General features: G+C 37.4%; 1 protein-coding gene and 1 non-coding gene across 2 annotated transcripts in view; both read right to left on the bottom strand.

The window, feature by feature from the left end:
* LYST (lysosomal trafficking regulator) overlaps positions 1 to 17,795 on the bottom strand; it is a 155,174-nt gene that overhangs the window by 74,864 nt on the left and 62,515 nt on the right. Inside the window, exons 20-26 of the mRNA XM_059397275.1 lie at positions 15,853 to 15,990; positions 11,461 to 11,659; positions 9,250 to 9,381; positions 6,369 to 6,996; positions 5,533 to 5,710; positions 3,217 to 3,386; positions 1,541 to 1,771 (exon numbers count right to left, since the gene is read on the bottom strand). Coding sequence (XP_059253258.1) covers positions 1,541 to 1,771; positions 3,217 to 3,386; positions 5,533 to 5,710; positions 6,369 to 6,996; positions 9,250 to 9,381; positions 11,461 to 11,659; positions 15,853 to 15,990 — 1,676 coding nt within the window. The remainder of the gene's footprint in view (positions 1 to 1,540; positions 1,772 to 3,216; positions 3,387 to 5,532; positions 5,711 to 6,368; positions 6,997 to 9,249; positions 9,382 to 11,460; positions 11,660 to 15,852; positions 15,991 to 17,795) is intronic.
* On the bottom strand, positions 15,401 to 15,540 carry LOC132016981 (U4 spliceosomal RNA). The gene has a single exon (XR_009404072.1). It is a non-coding gene; the product is annotated as a U4 spliceosomal RNA (small nuclear RNA).

Genomic DNA, 17,795 nt, shown 5'->3' with positions numbered 1-17,795 from the left:
GAGAACTCCTTTAAATCCCTGTTCTTACAGCATTCACTCAAGCATTCACTGTTTACTCAGGCTTACTTTATGGCGGGTCAATAGAACTGCATGCTAGAAACAGAAATAAAAAAACATGCTTTGACTCCTGTCAAAAAGTTGACTGTTTTGCAGAGGACCAGATGAGTAAAGAGATAACTATAAACAGTAAATTCTGGTAAGGGTAACAATAGAGATTAACACAAGATTCACGGGAACGTATAGGTTCCTAGACTGCACAGAAGGTGAAGATTTAGCGGCTATGGACAGGAATGTTCTAGAAGGCTCCTCAGAGAAGCTGAATTTGAATACATTACCTAGCCTCTCTGAATCTCACACCAAATTACAGCTGTACTTATTTTAAGGACTAAAAGGGATAATAGACTCGAACACATATTAATCATTTATAAATACTTATTAAATATGAATTAGTTACTTCTATCCCCCCAATTTTGAGCCTTGATAATCTACCTCAGTGTATGATATTAAGCCTGAATACTTCTCTCCATTTATTTTTTTTTCCAAATCAAGCAAGAGTTAGAAAGGGTAACTGGTTGGGGCCAATTAGCATGTATGCACATTCAGTAAGTACAATTTAGTAAAAACAAAACAAAACAAAAACCAACAACAAACTACCTTTAGAAGAAGTCTGTAGGCAACTCTTACCAATTAGATATATTCTATTATAACCAAGACTGTTTTGAGGAAATAAAATACTTTGAATTTCTTTGTATTTCTCACATGCCTAGTACACAAATCCTGAATTTAATAGGTGCCCAGTAACAACTGAACTGAACTCAGTACAAGGAGTCTCTCTTGCTCACAGACCCTCCCTGGCCTAGAGAATTGCCAAAACTATGTATTCTGCCTTCTCTTAAAAATACAGATAATATTTAATGCCTTAATGTGTATTAAGATGGTGTACTGGAGATTTATATTTTAACATTATGCTAATAAAAATGTTATGCCATACACCATAAATGCAGACACCAAAGGCACAAAATCCAAGTAAAAATATAATCTCACACATTTTGTAAAGCTGCTGATGAAGCAGGAGAGTATTGTACGTTGAAAGCATAGGTGTGTTTAAAGTGAGACGGGTTCAGTTTCAAGCCCTGTGCTATCTACTAGCTGGGTGATCTTCAACAAGTCACTCTCTTTTTCCAGTTCTCAATTTCCTATTCCTACTGGGGATAATAATTTTTATAAGGTCACAATGGAAGCTTGTTAAATGTATATGAGGGTAGTCGAATTTATTCAACTTGTCTTCGGGTTTAAATACTTAAAAGTAGGTCATATAAACATCTTCTTTTTAAGTAAGCTTGTTGAAAATTATGGAATATATTTTCCCCTCCAAATTCAATTCAACTTAATTATTTTAAATCCAATCAGTTGGTAGGAAAGATATTCTTTGAAAGTGTTTTGGAAAATCAGATGCTCTAATGTAATCTATTTACTAAAGTTTTCTCTTTCTAAAGTATTTATCAGATGGTGCCACTTTAAATAATGATTTAAAACTTACTTTTTTTCTAATCCATTCAGGGCTGCTACTGTATTACATAACACAAAGAGTAGACCATTATCCAGCAACATATCCGCTACCTTGGAACAAGAATTTAATATTTGGAGAAGTAGTAAGAGAGCACTATGCAAAAGCATGTTGTCATATAAAGATGTCTCTATTAGTCCCAGAATAGGAATGACAGACCACTTCTGAAAAACGTCCATGTTTTTCACATCGTCCAGGTCAAACCTGTAATGAAAAATACACAGTTAAGAGCACGTTAGAAACAATTAACTACCAAATAAGGCAAGATGATGGCGATATGAATCTAGTTTTGCTAACTAGATTTTGAAGTTACAAAAATTAATCTGGAGAGCAAGGAATCTCAACCTTTAAGATCAGAGACCCCACCCCCAATAAAATAAAAGTATTGTTAGAAGTCTGCCCCAAGGTAAATATGCAAACATCCAAATGAAACATGTATACAATTTCATGGTTTTAATTGACTCGCTTTAATTTGCCCACAGGCTCCTCAGGTGTCCAAAGGACTCCTGCTTCAGAGGTCTATGTAAGAGGTGCACAGGAAGATATTATGACGTTATCATTAATAAAATAATTCATAAATTATAATTAACAGTATAGTCATTAACACATAATAGCACACAACATACATAATTTATATGTTTATATGCTGTTACTATTACATAACATATAACAATAATAGTATTTGAGAGACAGTGACCTAGTAAAAAGAGGTCTAATGAAAGGAATGAATCTTGAGCTCTTGTCCCAGTACTCTTTGTCTCTGTGAGAGAAGGAAATTATTTAAGCGTTTTGTACCTTATTTTCCTTATCTGTCAAATATGTGCAGAGACACCTGCCCTACTTTCTTCTTAAGGCTGTTGTTAGAATCAAAGGAGATAGTGCAGAATTGCTTTGAAAGGGCTAACAGCTACATGCAAACGGAAGTGCTATTGTCACTACTGCGCTTAATACATAAATTCCTCAAAGTCTGAATTGGTCTGCTTATGAGAGGGACGCCTGGGGTGCTCAGCTTGTTCAGCATCTGTCTCTGGGTCAGGTCATGATCTCGGGGTCCTGGGATTGAGTCCTGTGGCAGGCTCCCTGCTCAGCAGGGTGCCTGTTTCTTTCTCTCCTCCCTGCTCATGCTCTCTTTCTTGCTTTCTCATATAAATAAATAAAACCTTAAAAAAGAATAATGATGATGATACACACATACCTCACTACGCTAACACAGAGAGTGGTAATAGTTTCACTTTTTGGCCAAACCAGGAATTCCAGGTGAGGAGATGTACTCTTCTCCCAGAAAACCTAGAGGCTGAGGGGAGTGGGGAGCTTCTCTAGGGATCGCTCATGTGATCTGCTGCTGGGCAAACAGGAGCCACCTTCTTTTCAGCTACCCTTCTCATGTTAACTCTGTGTGCCAAATCTTAACTGATCACCTTCTTCCCTTTGATGAAGTTTTGTGTCTAGTTACTCACTAATGAATGAAACACAAAGGAAGAAGTTAGAAACAAAATCATGTGGAAAATAAGAAATTGATTCACCTGGAAAATGACTTTTAGAGGGTTTTTTCTAAAAATGACCAAATAATTTTATTAAGAGTCAGCTTAATAAATTTTCTTTTTAAGACAAAAGATCCCCAATTATGATGGAGGAAAGAACCCACTTACTCTTCATCAAGGCCAATACGTCGACCAAAGAACATTTCAATGAAGCATTCTAACAATTCCTGTGTTCCCCGGTGAAGATATAACTGGTTGGCAAGCAAGGAAAAGCCACGGTTCTTCAGGAATTTGTCTTTTTGTTCCTTAGATGCTCTATTAAAATACGCTTCTAATAGCTAAGAAAAAAATCAAAACAATTTACATAGTGCATTAAAGTTTTCTATGATGTATAGAAATCAGGCAAATGCTTGCAAGTTACTATTTAATTTCATATGCACAGAACATAGAAAGCTCAAAAAAATGCAATCTCCATAGCAAAACAAAATAATCTGTGTTTTGGACTACGGTGGAATGCTAATGATGACTTCATCTTAGAGATCTTAATACTTTGTTTATGGGAAGACTAACATTTTTAGCTGAGCATGGACCCCTAGTAGACTGGTGGCTCACTGGCAACGTACCCAAGTGTAAGTATATTTGTGCTTTATTCTGAAGGAAAAAGAAATGAGTCAACGCTGTATCATCCCCTCTGTAAAAGTGTGTGCACGCGCACGCGCGTGCGTGTGTCTCCTAGACTTCTATTTCTGGACTTCTTGACAGAATTTATCCTGAGCACAGGCCTAAATTTCTACCCTTCCCTGGCATCTTAAATGCAACATGCATAAAACCCAATCAATTATTCTCCTTCCAAACTCAATCTTTCATGGCTCCAATCTCAGAGCACGCAGTAGTGCCACCTTCCTAGGTTTCATAGTTAATCTCACTTTTGGCTTTTCCAGCCCTGATGTAATTATGCTCACATGTAATTATGGTCTTCATTCCAGGGAAACTCTCAAGTCCATGTGTCCTTCTACTCCCATTTCCCAGATCAGGAACTCATCACCATTTCTCCCCCAGGCTACTGTGCTGGGCTGCTAAACAGGACCCTCCCACCGCTCCTCCCCTGCAACACTCCCTCCCAGTGCTGAGAGACGATTCTTCCCCAAACACTCATCCATTGATTGACTGACCTACTTACAAAGCTTTCTAAGTTTACAGCGTGAAACCAAACGCACCTTTTGCATGACTCTTTCCCTGGTTCCTCTGTCAGAGTTAATTGCTTTTCCTATGCTCCCACTCTTCTTTATTAATACTGCCATTAAAGCACCCATCACAAGATGTCTTTACATTTCACTTAGTTGGGTAGAAGACTTTCTCCCTCACTAGACTATAAACTTTTGGCATGTGGAAATCACTCTACTTTATATCCCACATAGCAACTAGCCCAGTGTTTTGCACAGGGACAGAAGCTCTATAAATATTGGGTTGAACAGCAAGTGCTTAAAAAAGCAGCCTCTTTCAGACAAACGAAAGAAAAGGACAATCTCTAAAAGACCATTTCAATATTGGGGTTGTTTTTTAAATTATTTTTTATTTTTTTAAATTTCTTTTTAGTGTACCAGAATTCATTGTTTATTAAATATTGGGTTGTTTTCTAACGGAAACCATTCATATCAAACATTTATTCATTTAACACTATGGTTAGTACCTAGTGTACACTAGACACAAAATGCCCACCTCATGCAGATGATACCTCAGTGTGGGAGAGTTAAAGAACAGCCACACAGACAGAATAAAAAGATAATGACAGGACATGGCTGGGTGCCAGAATAAATCAGTCGTACAGCAGAGGGAAGCTATTCTGAAAGGTCATCAGGTCCCTGAAAAGGTGACATGTGAACAAAGCCTGACGTGAATGTCTACAATTTGATAGTACACTGCAGGAAAGATTTCCAAAGAACTATGTATTCCTTGTACTTGGGTAGACTTAAAAAGCACATGGGTGTGAGTCGATATATGGAGGAGAGCTTAAAATTGCATGATAACACATATAAAAATATGACCAAGAAGTAACAAACTACAGTTGACCCATGAATGAGCCCCCTCACAGCTGAAAATCTGCATATAATTTCTGACTCCCCCAGTACTTAGCTACTAACAGCCTCTTGTTGACTGGGAGCCTTACTGAGAACATAAACAATTGATGAACACGTAACTTGTGTGTTCACTCACAATAAAGTAAGCTTGAGAAAAGAAAGTGTTATTAAGAAAATCATAAGGAGGAGAAAATATAGTACTCTATTATATTTATATTAAAAAGCCTGCCTTTAAGTAGGCCCACACAGTTCAAACCCATGTTGTTTAAGGGTCACCCACATATTTATTCATTATTCATTTAGAATTAAAGCTTTAGGTCTACTTTAACACATATATTCAAATTTTAAGCTATACATATGTTTATTTTTTCTGAATTAAAACAACACATCTAGAATTTGTCCTTACTTTAATAACACCTTGTTGTATAGCGGGCGATGGGTGGTTAACGAGGACTAGAAGTGCATCTGCCTGAACGAGCTTGTCCATCACATCTTGAAGCATAATATCAGGCAGGATGAGAAGAACCCCACTTAAAAGCTCGTATAATCCACAGCATATCGGTACCAAACAGTCTTCTGTTACACTAAAACAGAGACCCGAGAAGTCTTACTAACAGAGGATCAGGAAGACAAGTTCATAATGATGATCTTAAGAATGGTGAGGAGTAATAATAATTTTAAAATGTGAAACAAAAGCTCATAAAATTATAAAATGTTCAACTGTGACTAACAAATGTGCCATGACTTTTTTTCACTTTATCAGCAATATAGCTTAGGCACACAGTCTATTAAACACCATTTTCTTCCACAGCTATGACGTGCAGTAGGGTGATGGGCACCAGCCACCTTTCACGTGCTCAACAGGCACATGTGGCCAGTGTCTGCCATACTTCATGGCACAGGTAAAACATTCCCACCACCACAGAAGCTCTCGCAGGAGGTTGCTACTTGCTACTATAAATTTTATAGTTTCCCCAAAGAGTTTTTCTCTAATAACTCTAAGAATTAAATAGACCACACGGCATTTTTTTCTTTAGTAACTACTATTTATGGTCTGGCCTTTGGTAAAACACGGAATTCAATATTATCTAGTATTCAAATAAAGAGAAAGGTACCTTTCTGTTTGTTATCAATATGTCTGTTGCACATGAGAAGTGACATAATGAAGACATTTCTAGAGGGGTAGAGGTTCTTTCAAGAATATTAAGAAAAAGAGGGGGGCCTGCAAAACCCTGTGAATACCTGTGAGTCCTTGCAGTTTGGCTGGAGTTTGGCTCATAACCCAGAGAAAAGGTGAAGTTCTCCCACTCATCGGAGTTCCTATCAACGAGACTTGGCCAGCGTCCAATGGCTGCGGATCCATTCTGGGAAGGAAAAGCTAAACCTAGGCTTGCAATAGTGCTGTGGCTTCGCTGGAATGAGGCCAGTCCCTTTAGGTAATCGGGTCGACGTGGGCAGGACTCTTCTCCGGGACTGTCATCATCTGATCTGGGCTCTGCTGCCAATTCTTTATGATCGACTTTGACCCCCGGAAATCCCAGTGTTCCTTTCGGGACACCGTTGACAGAGGTGCGGGCTGAAAGGGCAGCTTCCATTTCACACGCAGCTTTTGCAGACTCAAAACTACTGACAAGTGCATCCTCTCTGCCTTTTTTCAGGGTCTCGGAACTCACCAGAGAACTCAGTTTCTCTTCTTGCAAAGCAACGTAATTATCTCCAATATTTTGTAACTTGTCGATACTACGACCCAAACTTCCATTTAGTTTTTGTGGTTGTGTTCGAGATGAAATGGTAGGAAATGCTGGCAGGCTTCTAGAACGTGGCATGTTGGTGGTCATCCGTTGTGGAATAATATTGCATGAATTATTTCCTGGTGAGAGCAGACCAAAAAATACTCATTAAAAATCTATTAAGTGGGACCACTTGTTTTCTGCAGTACCAGTCACAACCATAGCAGTGACCCATTTATCCAGCTATGTTAGAAGAATCTCTATAGGCCAATGTTCCTAGTAATAGTGCTTCAAATTCTCAAGTCCTCAAACTATTTTTTCTTTTAACTACTTTTTATTAAAATCTTCCAAAAATATATGTGTTTTCCTGTCTCCATAACAAAACACAGTGGTGACTGAATGATTCAAGGTCATTAGGATTAATGGCTCTACTGTAGTCAACTTAAGTGAATTAAGTGAAAATTTACTTCAGGCTGGCAATCACTAGGATACAGTTTGAGACAGTGGAAAAGCACGGGCTTTGCAACAAAATATAACTGGATTCAAGTGATAGTTCTTTTTTATTTTAAGGATTTTATTTATTTGAGAGAGCACAAGCACGGGATATATATATATATATATCTCAAATATATACTAATATATAACAATTATATTAATTATTATTGTTAGTTTCTAAAAATGTAAAAGGATGGTTCAGAATATCTATTTGGCAAGACTGTTTTAAGGATTCAGTGTGATCATATTTGTGATGCTCCCAGCATAGTGTCTGGCATATAATAGGTGCTCAATAAACAGTAGTAATACTCATACTTGTTACAATTACTAGAATAAATGGCCCTAGACTATTCTGTCTCTTGTCCATTTCTGTAGTCACTTCTTGATGCTATTAATGAGAAGCAATAGTTTTTTGACTTCCCATTATACCTATCCAGTTTGCTTTTAATACTCTACATAAGGAGAGACAGAGAAATCACTGTCGCTCTAAGTGCACGGGATAAAGCGACTGCTGTTCACGGAGTGGTTTATGAGCCAGCAGCATGGGGGACCTGCAAACACTACCCGTGTGACTGCAGCACATGCACATTCTCAGGCTCCACCCTGGACCTCCTGAATAGCACGTATGAGGAAGGGACCCAATGATCTGTGCTTTAACAAGCTCTGCAGGTATTTCTTTTGCCTAGGAAAACTTGAGAAACACTGATATAAAGTAAACAGGCACTGGATGAACTGTTTTAGAGCACAGGCTTTTTGGCAATAATAGCTCCATAGGTCAGAAGTTTTTCCTAGTTGTTTCTGCATTTTGGCTGGAGGGCTAAGGTTGCCAAAAGATTCTGTTCAAAAGACCTGGGAAAAAAAGGAGGCAATGATTGTATTTGAAAATGTTTTAGAGTGATGCACAATAATTTTAAGAAATTTCTGGGACACCTTGGTGGCTCAGTCAGTTAAGCAGCTACCTTTGGCTTAGGTCATGATCCTGGGGTCCTGGGATCAGGCCCTGCATCGGGCTCCCTGCTCAGTGGGGAGCCTGCTTCTCCCTCTGCCTGCTCTGCCTGCTGTTCCCTTGCTAGTGCTCAATCTCTCTCTGACAAATAAATAAAATCTTAAAAAAAAAAGAATAGCCATTTCCTATGAAATTCCAAATAAAACTAATTAAAACACATCCATGCTCTCTAGAAGAGAACAGCTATCAGAAAAGGAAAAGATACATAGCCAGTTTGCAACTAGGAGACATGTACCTATTTTTTTTCTCTATAAAAAGTAGAGATGAGGTAGTCTGTTAAGTTAGGAAGACAGAACATACTGTACACTTAAAAGACCTGAATATACTTGCTATAGAAATAGAAGAGGGAACTGATTTTGAACATACTGAAAGATAGGAGGTTGTTATCAGAGAGTGGGATACTGGAGTTTCAGAGCAGGGAAGTATTCTTGATGATGATGAAACCCATGCATACTGGTAGATAAAGTAGAAGGAAAGGTCCTGATAGTCCAAGAACGAGAGGCTGGAGTACTGGCTGGTCATTGTCAAGAATGATGTTTAGGCAGAAAGGAGAGAGTAAGCCAAGCAAAACATTTGAAGAAAATGGGAAAATAAATTAAAAAATTTAATGACTGTAGTAAAAGGAGACGGAGAATTCCAGAGCAAGACAGCATGCACCTCTTCTGTTTCCTAATTCTCTAGAGTATCTCTTGTTATACTGAGTGTGAGCTCCTGATCCCAGAAAGTAATGAAATGCATTCCTTAAATATATTCTACAATTTTGTTTTAGTTTTCCATTTATTTGATCTGAATGTCACATATATCATACTGTGAAAACATGCACAATTTATTTATCTGCTAATATTCAGAACTGTATCAGGAAGGGTTACACTTTCATTATCATTATGCTTACCTTCAGGCGGTGAAGCAGTAAAACCGGATGGGCTTATTACCATAAATTCAGGGCTAGGAACAGACTTTCCTCCACTGCTAGAATGTCTCAGGTACATGATAGACTGTACTTTCTCCTGAAAGATCTTGCCATCTATAACCAAAAAAATTTTTCAGACAGTAAAATTTTTTAAAGATAAAATGAGAATATAATTTTAAAAGTAAATCATTAAATATAAATTTTTACAAAAGATATTCAAAGTGAAAAAATGTGACATGTTTTATACCAACGCCCATTTGTTATACAAGCACACGCTGTATCATTCCTTATATGCAGATTGTTACTGTGCTTGCCACATTAACTCTTATTTTCTTCGAATTGCAACTATACTTAGTTATTTTATTTCTATAATTTAGCAGCTAACTGTTCACTCCTTTAGGAAAGAACTATTTCCTATATTTTTATATATCCCTTTCAATGTCCAATATGACTCCAAAATGAGTACCTCCAGCTTAATTTTCCTTTCTGAGCTGACTCAGACTTGTAGAATTGATTTCTTAAATGCACCCCACATGCCACAAATCTAAATATGAATCCTCTTTCTGCCCTAAACCCAGTCATTCTGTTGTGTCCTCTGGTTCATCTGGCGGAAGCATCCATTTCCTAAGTAGAAGTCGGGATTCACCCTTGATCGCTACCTTTCCTTTATCCATGTGAAGTCTGTCTACAGTTTCTGCTGACCCAACTCTGCTGCGTAAAGGCCTCTGCCCCCAGCACAAGGCTATAACACAGGTGCTTACTAACTCTCACCTGGAGGCCTGTTACATACTTCTAAACGGTATCAGTGATAGACATCTGGTCACCCTCAAATCTTCACAGCTTTCGGAATTCTATCAAATGTCAATCCCTGCTAAGAAACTTCCAGTGGGGTCTCTGTTGCCTCCTTACCACTGTGGATAAAGCCCAAGCTTCCTGTCTATGGGAATCTCTGTGATCTGCTTCCAGATCCCTTCGAGCCTTCTTTCCGCCATGACACTTTCACAGCACCCATTTCTGACAGCTCCCAATCAAGCTGCTTGCTTTGTTTGGAGGTCCCTGCCCTTCAACTCCTCCACAACCCTTAAGCAGGCATCACCCCCTCCAGGAAATACCTCCTCACCATGTTCTGTGCTTCCAGAAAACAAAGTATTTCTTACTGTGCTTTCCACACAATGTCATTACCTGTTTATGTCTCTTTCCCCTCAACTAGGCTGTAAGCTTTGTATGGGAGTGGAGCACATTTTACTCATCTTTGCAACTAACACTGTTTCTAGAATCTTGACAGTACTTTATTTCCTAAATGTGTGCTGAACCGAACACAAAGTCATGTTGTCTGCTTTCATTTGGATTTTTACTGCCGTTGAATCATTTTATTCATTTATTACATTCCCAAATGCCTGTTTTACAACCAGTTTTCCTCTCTAAATTTACTACCTAGTTTTCTCATAGGTATATTCTTGCTTGCTTTTTTTCCACATTACATTTTCCTGGTTCTTTTAAAACTCTGATTATTCCATCTTTCTCATATACTAATTACTCTTTCCTTAGGTCTAGACTTTGCTTCCTTCTCCTTCACTCTCTCTCTATACGTCAATGGTCTCATCTCATCTCAGAGCTTCAACTCCCTTCTATGTGGGTAGTTTCTCTTTCCTGAATTTTACTGCAGTAATTTAATTCCATCATATTTCTTTGCTCAAAACAAACAAACATAACAAAATGAAACCCTTAAGTGACCCCTAAATAAATATAAGTTCAAATTTTCTGGCCTCATATTCAAGGACCCATTTACTATGACTTTAGGGGAAAAACTAAATAAGTGACAGCCCTAAACTATATTTATGGTATATGTTTCTCAAGATCCTTTACAGATCCTCATACTTGGGTAAAATTCATCACTCTTCTAAAATCTCATCAGTCCTTCTTTTGAATCTAGTAGGTACTTACCAGACAGTTTTTGACTATCTTAATTTGTGTATCTGTCCACTCTCTCCTCTCAGCAGTGGCACTCTGTAGGCAGAGACCACGTCTGGTTCACTCTAGAGCCCTCTCCCCTGTCCCGATCCCAGTGTAATTAGGGTACTTTCTGGCACACAGAAGTCAGTCAATGAGTCTCAAACAAATGTGGATTGAGTGGGAAGAAAAATAATTAAAATTGGGACAGCCAATAATCCAACAAAAAATGATTATACCTACCTATGTGCAAAGAAAAGTAGAAGTTTGTGGGGTTGTGACAAACGTAAGTATTAGTAGGTGGGTGAACTGCTAAAAGGAAATTGAAGATAATTGTCAATAATTCCAAATCTGGAGGAGATCCAAGGACTTCTGCTATAATTTTCACAAATGATCTACAAACCTCTCGGGGCATGGAGGTAAGATGCCCCTCTTTGTGTTCCTGGAAAAATAAAAATCAAACTCTCTTTAGATTTAAAGAGATTTAAAGAGAACTGTCAACTTAACTAACATTTTTCATTTAAGCGATAGCTCTTTTTAAGACAGAATTGTGCTGGTTTATTACTCTAGTCTGACCATATTTACCATTAAACGGATTTGCTACTTCCCAATTCAACCAATCCTGCCATGAAAAATTCATTAAAACCGATGGCACCTTACTTCTAGCTAGTTTATCTTAATTAACAAGGCAAAGTTATATTATGGCAAACACTAACATGGCTCAGAAGCCAAACCCCTGAGCTTTGCATTTCGGCTTCCCCGCTCACTAGATGGGTGATTTGGGGCATACTTAACATCTCCAGGCCTCAGTTCATCTTGAGTATGGGAATGATACTGTTACTTCGCTGGGCTGTCATAAAAGGTTAAATGACACAGACTTTTGGAAGAGCACCTCACATATAGGAAGCCCTATAGAAATGCTAGCTAAGAACCATACTATTGCGACTACTATCTCTGTACTACTACGATGGGATCACAAGGAGAAATGCCTGATAGACAAAACTGACTACAGTACTACTGTGTGTGCCAGTTAACAAAGCTCTTTCTCACAACAGCTCTGAGAGGTTGAGCCTTCACTTCTAGATTGTGAAGCGCAAAGTGATTATACAACTACCTTAAACCACACCAAAACCACGTAAGTAGTGCAGCTGTAACTCACACCCACACCTCTGAACCCTTTCTGCGGTATCATTGATTGCCTGGTATTAAGAGACCTGGAGAATGCCAGGCAATCACTAGACATAAAGACAGGAATAACTAAATTTTTTATACTCTCCAACTCCACCCCCCACGAGGGAGCAGTTGGGCTCTAGATCAAGACTGAGGAAGTTAAACTTTCTCATTTTCGTTCTCCCTGTACATGTGATACATCCGAAAAATGATACATCTCTACACCCACTTTCCTTCATTTGTTCTTGTGTAATTGCTGCATCAATGCTGATTCTGCCACAGCCATCGGCCTTTTTTTCAGAATCGTGCCCCTGGTGTCTTCCCCCTTCCTGGTCACCACCCCAGCCACTCATTCCCAAGACCATCCCAGGCCATGTGTCCTCAATCTTGTATTTTCCACTAACCCTTTACAAATAGTCACTGGTATCCCACTTAATTAAAAAAAAAAAAAAATCCCCTGGGCTACCTGGGTGGCACTGTTAGTTAAATGTCTCACTCTTGGTTTTGGCTCAGGTCGTGATCTTTGGCTGTAAGATCAAGCCCTATGTTGGGCTCCATGCATAGCATGGATAAATGCATAGCATGGATAAATGCATAGCATGAAGCCTGCTTAAAATTAAAAAAAAAAAAAAAAGATTCTCTCCTCCTCTCTCCTTTGCCCCTCCCCTCACTCTTTCTTTAAAAAAAAAAAAAATCCCTTAACTTGAACTTTGGGAGCCTTTTGTTAACTTTCTGTTTCTCTTTTCTTTCACTGCTAGACTTTTTAATCATTATTTATTCTCATTGCCTCCAATAAATCCACCACATGTGCTAACTAAAGTCCCCAAAACTTAATTCTTGCCCTCTTCATTCTACTGAAACTGTGTGGGTCATTAAGAATTTCTGTCAGTAGCCCTTTACTTGTCCATATCTTCTTTGAACTTTCCCCATTATTTGGGTCTGGAGACCACCTTTTCTTCCCCCCTCTGCCACTCTTGGCTTTCACGTTGCTGTTTCCTGACTCTTCTCTAAGCTCTTTGCTTACTCTTTCTACATCTTTCAACAGTTTCTTTTTCATGTTTCATACCTGAAAATGGACATTTCCAGAGGTGTAAGCTACAGCCCTCTACGATTCTTTCACTACACTGTTTATCTTGTGGTGCTTACCTGTCTCTGTGGCTTCAATGTAGACAGCACCCCATCTGTCCCCCTCATCTGTCCCTCTCATCTGTCTCCTTAGTTCCAATCTCGCACATCTAAGTGTCCAGTGGTCACAGCCGCTGAACGCCCCACTGTAATCTCAGAGGCAGAATGGATAAGCTATAAAAACTTGTGTGTTCAATTCCTTCTTTCATGATGCTATCATCCTTCTTGTCTCCCAGGTGGAAATTTTGCATTATATATTTCATTTCTCCTGCAGCTCCTATTAGATAGAATCAAGCCCTATTAATTCTCTTTACAATCTCCTTCCTATTTGCTCTCTACTTTTACACTCCCTTTTCTATCAGCTGACTTCAGGTTCTTTACACTGTACCCATGAACTAATGAAGCTGCCCTATACACAATATACTATCAATTTATCAATCTTTCTTAAATACTCTGAGATGCTATAAAGACAACAATTAAGTTCATTTCTTTATACACTTCCTACAATACCTAACATAAAACAAAAAACTGTTGATTTGATAATGGGCTCTTTGAATAAAGAAGGATGAAGAAATATACTTTTGAGGAAAAGGAATTGGTACCTTGATTTTCTAGCATTTTTATAAATATATGGAAATGAGAATATATATAGAAATCTGGTTTACAAGTGTTACTTTTCTGACATGGAAAGACTGAATAGAAACTTCACACTGTCTCACGAACTCCTTGAAAATTAGCAGGTTTCAAAATGGATATACAAAGAAATTGATTTAAAGAAAAATTGCTGTGTAAATGTTACATAAACTATTCAGCAAGCAAGGGGCCTCAAAGTTCACTGTATTGTATTCTTGAAGAAAGAAGTCTAATTCACCACATGGCCCAAGAAAGGCAATAAAATGTGTTGTTTTTTTTTTTTTAAAGAATTCATTCATTTAACAAATATTTATTGGGTTCCTGTTATGTGCCAGGTATTGGAGTTACAGTGTGATCAAGAAAAAAAAATCTGCTGGAGGGGAGTGAAGTGGGAAGGAATAAAGTAACTGGGTGATGGACATTAAGGAGGGCATGTGATGTAATGGACACTGGGTAAAAGACTGATGAATCACTGAATTCTACCTCTGAAGCTAATAGAACACTATACGTTAATTAATTGAATTTAAATTTTAAAAAAGAAAAAGTAAAAGAAAAAAACATATCCTTGTCCTCAGCAGGTTTACAGAGGGAAATAAACCATAATTTCAGAAATAATGACATGACACTAACAAATGCAGATGCGTGGAGCAAGTCAGAGGAAGGGCGACGGAGGATAGATAGAGAAGGGAGAGGGCTTCTCTCAGGAAGCAAATTTAAAGTGGATATAGGAAGGAGAAGCAGGAGGTGGCCAGATGGAAAGAAAAGGATCAATAACTTCTCAATGAGAAAAACTATCATGTGCCCTGAGGCAGGAGAAAGACTCACTGGTTTAAGAAAGAGAACAAAAGCCAGGGGCTTTTTCTTGCAGTGGCACGAGATAAGGCTGGTGCAGTGACCAGAGCACACAGGCTCTCTTTAGAATCTGTCACAGTTTCTGGATTTTGTCCCAAGTACAATGGGAAGCACTGGTGTCATCCAAACAAAGGCACTCAAACATAAATATGACTGCTCCCAGGGAACATCTGAACTTATCTGATCTGATAAAGTTCTACTAGATACCTCAATGAAAAAACAAACGACCTTGAAAAATATTCTCGTACACTGATCAGTGGTTAAAGGACATCTGTGAAGGCAGAGCAAAAGACTTAACTAGAGGCCAGGTCATAGCACAGACACTACTGGTGAACTGAGTGTGCCACTTTTTCATATAATACTTCGGATATATTTTTGATATGCTACTTCTAGTACACATAATAGATCTTCAGCAAATACAAACTTATTAAAACAAAACATACTTGCACTTTTTATTTAAGGAATGTGGGATTTAAGTTTTAGTTAGCAATAATCATGCCTAGATTAACCTCACTGGCCACCATACTGCCACTATGCAAAGCTCACAAGAAGTTAAAATTTTGCTATTGTTGATATTCAAGAGATGACAAAATTATTATTATATCTCAACATGGAGACATCGCAAAAATCAGTAGTTGTTGTTCTTTTCTAATCGAGTTAGGAATGATGGAAGTGTGAACGTCAAGCTCTATGCGGCAGGGTTGAGAAGAAAGAATGCAGGTGAATAGGGAAAATGGAGAAGAGAAAAAAAACCCTTCCATTGAAAATTCCACAAAAATTTGAGTTCACAGTACTGAGTTACTAAACATATAATTGCAGAAAATATCTCCCAAAGTAAAGTTACATGAAAAGTACCTGCAAAACCTGACAAGTCAGCAGAAAGTGATGGACCACTTGGGCTTTCAGTAACTGCTTGATATTAAAGACCTGCTGATGGTGATCTGCTCTGATGAGGACTTCTAGAGCCGCAAGCAGCATTTCCCAAGCTCCTAGCTGAGAAAGCAAACACACACCAGTCAGCACATGGTTAATGAAAAACATGCTTTCTGCTTTTATAAGACATATATCAGTCTATCACTGTGTATATTCAGGGTCAAAGATTAAATTTATCTGAAAAAGAAAACCTTAAAATTTACTCCACACTATTGTTATTAATATATTTTTTAAATAAATAGCTCATTTCTAAATACTTATGTTGAATGCAATATTGTATTAGGTGCTTCAGTACATTAACTTTTCTATGACATTATCTAATAATATGGTATTTTCAAGAGATGAATTTTCATGAGGGATTTATTCGATAGAGAAACATTATCAATGTAATTGTTTATAAATAATTTATTTTCAAAGAGCATTACTAAAAATGCATAAACTTCTATAATTTGTGTATACAGCATTAAATAATTTTAGAACAAATTGCACTAAATTGAAAAAACTCAGACAATGTGAAAATTCTGCATTTTTTGATTGATTTACTTTTAAGTCCAAATAATAGAATTCTGTGCATGATTACTGTGTATTTTCAAACATCCTTTTAAGGTGACTTAAAAGTGATTCTCGCATGTAGAATCAATCTTAAGTTGAAAGAGGAACCTTCTATAGATAACTAATATTGAAAGATAATCTCCATCTCATCTTATTGTCCCAAATAACCTTTCAGCAAAGCTGTTAACAGAAGACAAAATAAACTGGTTTGGGCTGGAGGTCTTGCTACTTCTCTTGCCATTATTTGATGGTAACGAACAATGAAAAGACCAAGGAATTGACAGATTTAAGACTATTGTTACAACCACGGCCTCTCTCTTCATAAGACAGGGGTCAAGATGCCCTAGAAGAACAAGGCATATGAGAACTGGAGCGCAAGGCAGCCCAAGTATGAAAACTTGATTGAAAAATAGAATAGAATAGTGGCAATGTAAACAACCAAAACCAAAAGACAATCTCAGTTAAAAATTATTCACTAAGAAAGAAAACCTTACTGCATTACTATTGAATTCAGTAAAAAAATGTTTTGTTTTTTAATAAACCACCCCAAATTAGCATCCTCTTTTGAAATATTAACTAAAACAACTCTTGGCCATTTGGTTAGGTTCAGTCTCCCGATCTACAACTGAGCTGTTTACTGTATACTTTATATTTATGCTGCCTTTGTGCATTTACATGGGCTATCACCATGCAGTTGCTTTTTCCTCATGCAATCTCACACACATTTTTATGCATACACATATATGGTTATTTTTTATTCTAAAAGTGAGAATTTATTTGGGAGGAGAAAAGAAATCATGACAAATTACAAAGTTTTAAAAATTGCTAAGTACCATAAAGTCCAGAAAAAAGCAATAGTTCAGTTAGCTGCTTGTACTGCTTATACTTTCCCCCATGTGGGGCTGCATATTCTTTAATTGCTTTTTTTTTCTTTTTTAAAATTTCTTTTTTCTTTAATTGCTTTTTTCATTTTTGCATATTTTTGCATATTTCTTTTTTCTTTAATTGCTTTTTCTTTCTTTTTTTTTTTCTTTTGAAGAATAATTTGTTTCAGGTACACAACTTAGTGATTCAATATTTATATATATTACAAAGTCATTATCACAACAAATTCACTTACCATCCATCACTGTACTAAGTTGTTATCATATTATTGGCTATATTTCCTATGCCGTACCTTACATCCCCATGTCTTATTTATTTTATAACTGGAAGACTGTACTTTCTTATAACAATACTTTCGTAATATAATTTTCTATAGGAAGATTAAAAAAATAATTCTGTCTTTCTCTAGCATGACTGGTCAAAATTTA

The sequence above is a fragment of the Mustela nigripes genome, chromosome 4 (assembly GCF_022355385.1).
Source record: "Mustela nigripes isolate SB6536 chromosome 4, MUSNIG.SB6536, whole genome shotgun sequence".
Classification (NCBI taxonomy): Eukaryota; Metazoa; Chordata; class Mammalia; order Carnivora; family Mustelidae; genus Mustela; species Mustela nigripes.
Note: the sequence above shows the minus strand (reverse complement) of the source record. Positions and strands in the feature narration are given on the sequence as shown.